This window comes from Sinocyclocheilus grahami, unplaced genomic scaffold (genome assembly GCF_001515645.1).
Source record: "Sinocyclocheilus grahami isolate Dianchi unplaced genomic scaffold, SAMN03320097.WGS_v1.1 scaffold488.1, whole genome shotgun sequence".
NCBI lineage: Eukaryota > Metazoa > Chordata > Actinopteri > Cypriniformes > Cyprinidae > Sinocyclocheilus > Sinocyclocheilus grahami.
Window position 1 is genome coordinate 617,999 of NW_015505667.1, and position 9,457 is coordinate 627,455.

At 34.9% G+C, this 9,457-nt stretch overlaps 1 protein-coding gene across 1 annotated transcript in view; it reads right to left on the minus strand.

Moving 5' to 3' along the window:
- LOC107553999 (glypican-5-like) overlaps nucleotides 1-9,457 on the minus strand; it is a 257,910-nt gene that overhangs the window by 147,341 nt on the left and 101,112 nt on the right. The window contains exon 5 of the mRNA XM_016236357.1: nucleotides 4,009-4,129. Coding sequence (XP_016091843.1) covers nucleotides 4,009-4,129 — 121 coding nt within the window. The remainder of the gene's footprint in view (nucleotides 1-4,008; nucleotides 4,130-9,457) is intronic.

A 9,457-nucleotide genomic window follows, 5' to 3' on the forward strand; every position in this document is an offset into this window, starting at 1 on the left:
ACTCTGACTCAAACTGGTTCTTTTCATCAACTAATTTCAGCAAGATCTTGGGCCTTAAGATTGCATCAGGAATCTCTTTCAGACCGCCGAGACTCGCAAGTATCAAACTTAGTCTTATTAATTGATACATTAAGTATCAGTTACACCTTTTTACAAAGGTGTGTTTGAACTCAGAATCTGACGTATCCCTGGAGGCTTAGATCTGCTGAATATGCAAATGGTTCCATAAATGTCATTCCTTATGTCTCCTTCTTTAGTGTTAAACTTTAACCCTTTCCTATACCAACTGTATGTGTGTGTGTGTGTATGTGTATGTTAGACCAGTTTATGTGTGTATGTAGGATGTTAGACCAGTTTATGTGTTTATGTAGTATGTTAGACTAGTTTAAGTGTTTATGTAGTTAATAAAACCTTACTTGTATCACATTTGACGTGTTCATTGTTTGCTCATAACCGGAGTCACTAATCATGCAGATTTACGTTACAAGCTTGTAGAATTGTACATTTAGAAAGTTATTTCCCTTAACCAGGAAATTAACTTTCTTAGAATTGACAAGGCAGTTGACCCTGAGAGGTCAGCTAAATATCTACCGCAGATCTAAAATATGAATAGTTAATTATAACTAGTTATGGTTAATTATTCATATTTCCTGTCATGAGCTGATTCGCTACATTAGTTAAAAAAAGGCCATAAAACATATACAGAACATTTGTTCACAAAACTTTTGAGAATTGGATGTGGTAGACTAGAGTTTTTGCTATGAAATGATGTGAAAATAATCCTGCCCACAAAAAAAAAACCTTTTGCAAGGCATGTTTTGTGTTAGAAAGGCTGTATGCAAGGGAGTGACAAAGGCCATGAATATTTAGTGATTCACACCTGAGAGACAAAGGGACCTCCCCTAATGGCCCATCAGTGTGACTGTGACTGTGACTATAAAGGCAGGTAAGAAAGAATGTGAGGAGACTAAAATAATGGGGGCTTTGATTATTTGTACACAGTATAATCAGAATATACACAGTCAAGGTCAAAGACACATTATTGAGCACACTAATCTAAACAGAGACTTGAACAGTAACAAACCTTTGAGCCATTCCTGGAAACAGCTCCTGTTCACCTGTATTTAACAAGTAAATCTTACCTGGTATTTCCAAGGTGTTTGCTGCTTCTTTCCATGCATTCGAGAGAAAAAAAATCAGCCCCATCATCAGTAGTCATGGAGCTTATTTTACCATATTTGTGTAGAATAAGGTAAAATAATGTAGCCCAATGTAAAACATATTTTATTTCAGCTAGTTACCAAGGCAGCATTTGTCATTTTCTTTAAGTTTAACTAGATGCACTAAAATAACTAAAACTAAAACTGAAATAAAATTGAATAAAAACTATATATATAAATGCATTTTGGATTTTTTTTCCCCATTATGGAAAATGTATAAAAATCCACCAGAACATCATAGAGGCCAGGTTTTTGACATGCATGAACTTGTGTTCCCAAAAATACATATGAAAAGCAAAATAGGTGATAACACGTTGTAGGAAATGTTTCTCAAGATCAGAACATGCTGGACTACTTCTGATAGATCAAGATCCATCTGTGTTTGTCTTGAAGCACATCCAGCAGGGAGGGAAGAAACACGATCTATTCCAGCAGGCAGGACAGCAGCATCAGCCTGACACGGCTGCTTCAGGAGGGTAAAACAACATTGATTTAACCAGCGGGTGGAACAGGGATAGAATCAACGCAAACGTGTTAAGGCTGAAAATGGATTTTTAAATATGTATTCATTGATTTTCTGGTCTCTGAGTGTTCCGCTGTGACGTGTTATTTTGCAAAACAGAGGGATATGAAAAGAAGCATAAACTAATTTGCCTTCAATCATATTAATTAAAGCAAAACATTCAAGCGTGAGTCAGCGTTTGAGCTTTTACCGTCCTCCAAACTGAGAGTGATGACAATAATAATCGAATCAACACAGACGCTTGTTTGTTCAGGGAGCCTCAGTACCTCTGGCTGTGAAGGTTAGACGGTGATGTTTATTCATCCATACAAAAGTGGAGTTTTTCCACATACAGCTTTTAAATAATAATTGAGAAACACATACGGAAAAGTGCAAATAATATTCATCATAAAAAAGTGAATACACATATATTTGCATTTATGCATTTGGCAGATGCTGGTATCTAGCAATCTGCATTGTACTCAAGGTGTATAATTTGTCAGAACATGCATTTTTCCAGGATTCAAATTCATGACCTTGGTGTTGCTGACGCTAGCAACGCTAGGGTCACGGGTTCAATTCCCAGGGAACGCATGAACTGAACAAATGTACAGCATGCAGTGTTTGAATAAAAGCTTTGAATAAAAGCATCTGCCAAATGTAAATGTATGTAATTCAGTTGCACTGCAAAAAAAAAAAGTTTTTTTATAGTGTTCTTTTTTTTATGTTTTCTGGAAAAATGAATTTATGCTTCAACGAAGAAATATTAGTTTTCTCTTTGAATTAAAGCAATAGCTCACCCTAAAATGAAACATTGCTGAAAATGTATTTGGAAACTGTAGATTTGTTTGTTTCTTCATGGGAACAGTCGTGTGGATTATTGTGCTGCTTTTATCAGCTGTTGGACTTTCATTCTGACGACACCCATTCACTGCAGAGGATCCATTGGTGAGCAAGTGATGTAATGCTAAATTTATCCAAATCTGTTCCCATTCAGAAACAAAATGATCTACATCTTGGGTAGTCTGAGGAATAGTACATCAGCAACAAATGTTCATTTTTGAGTGAACTATTCCTTTATTTCAAGAAGCAAAATAACAACTTAAGTCTTGTTGCCTGACAACTGCATCAGCATTAATTGAGTTTATACTTAAAACAAATGTGAACAATGTTTAGTCCAAGTTCTCTTTTCTGGCGCATTTGCCGTCAGCTTATAAAACGGGCTGCTATGAAATCCTATGACATATTACAGTAATAGGTAATACGAGGGATGACATTTCTAAAATAAACAGCTACATAAATTGCTTGCAGTGCCAACAGTGAATGTGTGTTACCCCCTCCATGAGCAAAGCACACCATCCATCTGCAGCGTTTGTGTAAGAAATGCGATTAAAACACCAATAGTGTGATTAAAACCACAGTGCACATATTTTACTGTGAGTATGTTACTGTGGATATTATGAAAATAATCACACTAACAATCACAGTATTCTATTTACATGAGCTCCAGCTTAATCCCAGTACAGCCCTGATCGCATTATATGGGTGCATGTAAATGTAGCGAATGATTTAAAATATTCAGAAATAAGAGAAAAATTGGATATGGATGTTTAGATGTGAAACCACAATCTAAAGGTCACCAGAACGGGATGCAGAAAGAGAACAGCAACACAGATTGAGACACACTATGACTGGGTTATAATCATTAACTAAAACAATAAAATAAATCAATAAATAATAATAATAATAATATATATGTGTGTGTGTGTGTGATGATATATATATATATATATATATATATATACACACACACACTTTATTTATAAACGACTTACTTTTTTATTTATAAAAAAAAATTTTTAATTTCAGCTAGTTGCTAGTTTTTGTTTAGTTTAAGTTGAAGTACTAAAATAACTAAAACTGAAAACTAAGACACACAAAATACATATTGAAAAAAATAATACAAATGATAAAACACAACAAAAATGACTAAATCCTTAATTAAAATGAACATATGAAAACAAAAATATAAAATGTTAACATATTTTATGACTCTCAGATCCTTGAACTATTCTCAACAGCAAAAAAACAACAACAACAACAACAAAAATGTTAACACATTTTATACACAACGCATCGTTTCATACATCCATGAGCACAGCTAATCAGATCTACTCTGATCTGTTGGCATGAAAACACAGCAACTCATGAAACAGGATTTTGTGGGACATCAAGCAACATGTTACATTGTTTCATTTGACTGTATTTTTTCTTGGCCAGACTCACCTGATTGATGTGCTTCAGTTTATCAATGACTTGACTGATCACTGGGTCGGCCTCCTTCACTTTGACTTCTGGGTTTTCAGCCTGGGCTTTAATCCCATTGCCAACCACTCGAAGAGTGTAGCTATAAAGACAAAAAAGGATAAAGAATGAGAGACGGTTGTTTGCAGTGAGTGGGTGTCGTTTTTGGGGGTTTTTTGGGATTCATTTCCAATTTTTCAGCGCAAAGGCGATTTAAGCTTTGTTGCTGGCTTGATGAGGAAGGCCTTACATGAACCAACTACATTTATCAGCACAACAAAGAAAGAGGCATAACAATCCCTGAAAAACCCACAAGGGCCTGAAATGGGACGAATAACTCAAGCCACACTAAAAAGTGATAGGACTCCAGGCTGAGAGACAGATTGGGGTTTATGTGGGGCAGAATGGATAGTGTGCTGCGATGGGTCGCAGATAAGACGCACTAGTGCACAGAAAGCACTGCTGACAAATGACATGAAATATTACAATTCTTTATGGGTGAATTCGTTTTACACCAATGGTAAAATCAGCCCGTCCTGTTAAGAATCACCTTGAGAAAGACTCATAAAAATTAAAGTTTTCAAACAGTGAGGAAGAATGTATGAATGAATAGGAAAATCCGCAGTGGGCTCAGACAATCGACTTTGTTTTCAGGCAATAAAAAATCGTTATGGAATTTTGAGTATAGTAAAGCCTATTATTATTATCATCATCATCATCATCATACTATTGTTAATATGTTTTATTAGTATATTATAAGTTAATTATTTTTACTATAATTGCTGTTACTGATATTATGATCATTATTATTAATACAAAATAAAGCAACACATACTATATACAATTTGATAAAAAATGGGATAAAAGCATCTGCTAAATGACTAAATGTAAATGTAAAATAATATATGCATTAATAATATATTAATTATTATTAGTAGTAGTAGTAGTAGCCATAGTAATACCATATGTGATATTGACATTAATGTTGCTATCAAAATTAATATGTAATTCTGAGCAGCTATTATTGTAAATGCTTATGATTATAAAACCTAAACTGTTTACTTTTTGTCATTACATTAGAGTCCCAGTAAACCATAAAATAACTTTATTAGCATACTTATTTTATTATAATTTGACTGAAATCTGACAGCACCATGGTAACACTATGGTATTCCTTGAAGCACACAATTGGAGTACCATGTAAATACTATTTTATATATGCTATCCTTCAGTACAGCAGCTAATATTAAAGTGCCATTGGACCTGTTAGTACCTGTCCTGTAAGACAGTCAAAAAGTATAGAAATAAAGGACGAAAATAATAACATGGGGGGGGGGGACCCCATGCATCTTCTGTCACGTTGAGCCTCAAGAGTCATCCTCCCCTCATGCATGAGCATGTAGTTTCACCTCAGCATGTGTCTGAATGGGTTGATGTGAGACAAAAAGCCCCTCACAACAGCACTGAGCCGTCTCCTCTGCTCTTTTGATTCCAGCTTAAGGCATGAGAGGTGCGTTCGCTCAGCGCTGTCACTTAGCCATTCCGCCACTTTCCACACACTCATCTGAATAACTTTCAAACCCACCACGGCGCTCTGAAAGAAAGGCACGCACTTCAGTGGAATGCAAATGCTCCAGAAATACACCGTTAAGTCTCACTGTGGGTTTTGTGCTCTTGAGGCTTGGAGACAAATTGATTTAAGGGGTTTGAGTGGGAAATTTAGGACTCATATAAAACAACAAAAATGAAATACAGACTTTTCAATGTTTTGTTTGAAAAGTACTGTCTTCATAAGGATATAAAAAAAATCAGTTTACAGCTTATCATCAGCTTAACAAAATTAGCTATGGAGGACAACATAGTAACCTCATAGTATAATCACTCACAACACCTTAGCAACTGCATGGCAATACATTAATATCACTCAGAATACCTTAGAAACCACATAGCAACACACTAAATCACTTAGAACACTTTAGCAAACGCATAGCAACACATTAAAACCACACAGAACACCTTAGCAATTGTATAGCAATGCAATGAAATCTGTCAAAAGAACAAAATAAAGAAAGAAATAAATACAAATAAAATAATAAAACTGTCAATAAATACAATACAATGAAAACAATGCCACAGTATTCATATGTCTCATATTCAAGCCTCTCCAGAAAATGCTAAAGCACTCTGGGATTTTTATAGTTATATAGTGTTTTTACTATTATATAAACATTATTTTGGCAATTGATATTCATTAAAAAAAAGAAATAATTAAAATAAATAAAAAAATTTCCACTTTTACTGCAATTCATGTGTCATGATGCAGTGCCTAAAACAAGGTGCTGTCCTAAATATATATATATATATATATATATATATAAAACAATTATGGCTTGTTTGTTGCAATGAAGAGCAATCAAAGTTTTGCTGTGCAGATCAAGGATTTTTTTTATAATATTCCTCCCTTTGATATAGTCTAATGCTTTTAAGCATGTATCCTCATTTAACAGTCGGCTCTGTCTGACTTGATTAATACCGAATCATCAACACGCAGGTCACTTGCAAACATGCTGCTAAGTGCACTTAAAAAAAAAAAAAAATTCTGCCAGGACGCCTGCATGTGTTCTCAAAAGAACAGGAGCCATGACTACAGAGCAGATGTGTGCACCGCACTCACGCGCTCCATTTAAAAGCCATCTTTCACTGTGCAACGGGCCGCTCTGCAGACGTTTCACTAATATTTCATAACATGCTCACTCCTCACAAAAGAGTCACACAAGATGACACGCAGCCGGGGAACACGGGGTAGTTTTTTTAGAGGTGTCGAATGATAAAAACTACCAACATACACAACGCTCATCCATACATGCACATGGTATCTGCTAACTGTGAAAACACTGGATTTTACAAAAGAGAAAATAGATCAGAGATAGTATTTATCTGGTGAGGATTGACAGACAGCATTCTGAGGTTCTTCCAGCAAACTCGCTCAATCACAATGCTCTTCAATCGCTCTTTTGGTGTGTGCGGATCCTTCAGCGCCAGAGATGGATAATTTAAAGAAAGTGTTTTTTAATCCACAGCCTATGAATGATGGGATTGTGTGGGTGTACATATATATGAGCAGGATTGTCTTTTTAAAGACATCAATCATAAAACTTTACAAATTTACACTGCAGTGGCGCACAACGGCTCATTACGCATTTTACTGCTCAACAAACCACCCACCAAACGATCCGCGTAATGAGAAATGTAACTGCGGCTGACAGAAGAGGCATATCACAATCAAAGACATTTCATTTGCCTCAAATAAAGCACACGCTATATGCTCTTATGGCAAAAGCAGGAATTGTAGAGTTTTGGAAAACAATAATTGAATACATATACATAAAAATACAGTTCTGCATCTGAAATCTGATTGGATGAATAAAACAGTAAATAAAACAACAGATGCAAATCTGCAGCTCCCATTAATTAAATACTAATTAATTAATTTATTTATTCAAATATATCATATAAATGTGAAATCTATATTTAGCAGAGTTGATTGGCAAACATGAAAATTATAGAATATATTAATTCTAATATATTAGATTATATTCTAATATATTAGAATATATTATTTGTGGGCACACTTATTATGATTATGGTGATGATTCTTCTTATAAATAATTATTAATTACTGACACTACTACTACTACTACTACTACTACTACTAATAATAATAATACTAATAATGTATTATTATTATTATTGCAAGATAAAATAATAAATGTTCTTCTAATTCTTGTTATAATAATAATAATAATAATAAACGTAAAAAACAGCATCATGGTTGTTTTAGATGGTTGCCATGACATTACAATGTTGCAGTGATTTGATCATGATTAAAAGGTACAAAACCCCTTAGACGTGGTAAAATCACTGGGCCTCAAGTGGCTTATTGCTTTAATAGCATATTACACAAGAGGCCAAAACTGGTGAGAGATCCACACAGAAGGTCTATAATTGGTCTTATATAATTATAAGAGTTCAATCAGCGCTACAATACAGGAGATGGAGGCCTTTCAGAAAGCTGCTGTTATAGCAGGAGATTCTGGTCCATCCTTTCACAGCATTTTGGACACTCCAGATGTGCTTTCAAACCTTTTTTTTTATACTATTGCCTCCCTGCAATAAAAGACCATGTTGTGTAGAGACTGTTATAAGGTCAGCTGAGAAGCTTTATTCCATTTTACGCATACGAATGATGGTTGGACTCTGACTTGCCTCGTTCTTATTCATGCTGAGCTTTTCTAAATAGGGTCTGGGTGGTTTGATGTAGCTTTCACTACCTGATAATTGGATCCAATCATTTTGTAACTTTTTTTTTAAATATAAAATTTATGCATTTCATCTCTAACATCTTTATATGGTTTGTAGTCTTCATTTTCAGTGCTGTCCTTCAGATTCACATACTGAATAACGATCTGTGGGGTATTTACTCTGAAATTGTGGTAGTTATTATAATGACTCAAAAGTACAAGAGAATTGAGAGGCAATTGTGTCCAAATGAAGGAAAATGGTTTTTCATTTGTGGAAACGTAATGATTCTGCAATACAGAGACTCACATCATTCGCCAGTGTCTTGTCCTTTTATATCAGGGAGCAAATTTCGGTGTAAGACTTTTTTTTTCTTTTTGTAATTTATGACATACAAATGTAAAATCTCCACTCTATATATTGCATATCTCAAGATCTACATTCACAAAACTATAATGTTTCAGAGTAAAAACAGAGGTTGTTTTTCTTGAATCCTAAACTCGAAAAACGAGAATACATTTATGAAAACTAAGCTGCACAGATTGTCCAAAAACTGAATTTTTAATGACGTCACAACCTTTATTGCAAGAATTAAACAAGAATTCAACAGAGGTTTACATATACTTCAGTCTTAAATTTATCATAGTATAAAAGCTAAGGGTCAGGTAATAATAAAGAAAGCTTTTGATGTAAGAAACATAAACCTATGACTAAATAATAATTTAATAATAATAATTTACTTGTATCGAATCAGTCATTGCAGCACGCCATGTGATTTCACTAACCCTCCACCTTCCCCAGCACCACCTGCCTCGATCTGCTCGGGGGTTCTCCCTATTTTCCTTGCAGCAGTCTGAATTCAAGTCACCATTTCATGTGCATTTCAGATGTATCCTTACTCCAGCAGCAGCAGCAGCAACGTAGCAGATCTAGTCCGCAAAGACATGCACATTCCATGCAATGGAAGTTCAAGTCACCATTTCACGTGCATTTGAGATGTATCCTTACTCCAGCAGCAGCAACGTAGGAGATCTACTCTGTTTTTACTTGAGGAAGTTCAACCTGCCACAGGAGCTGCTGAAACAGTTCTACTCCGCCATCATTGAATCTGTCCTCTGCACTTCTATAACTA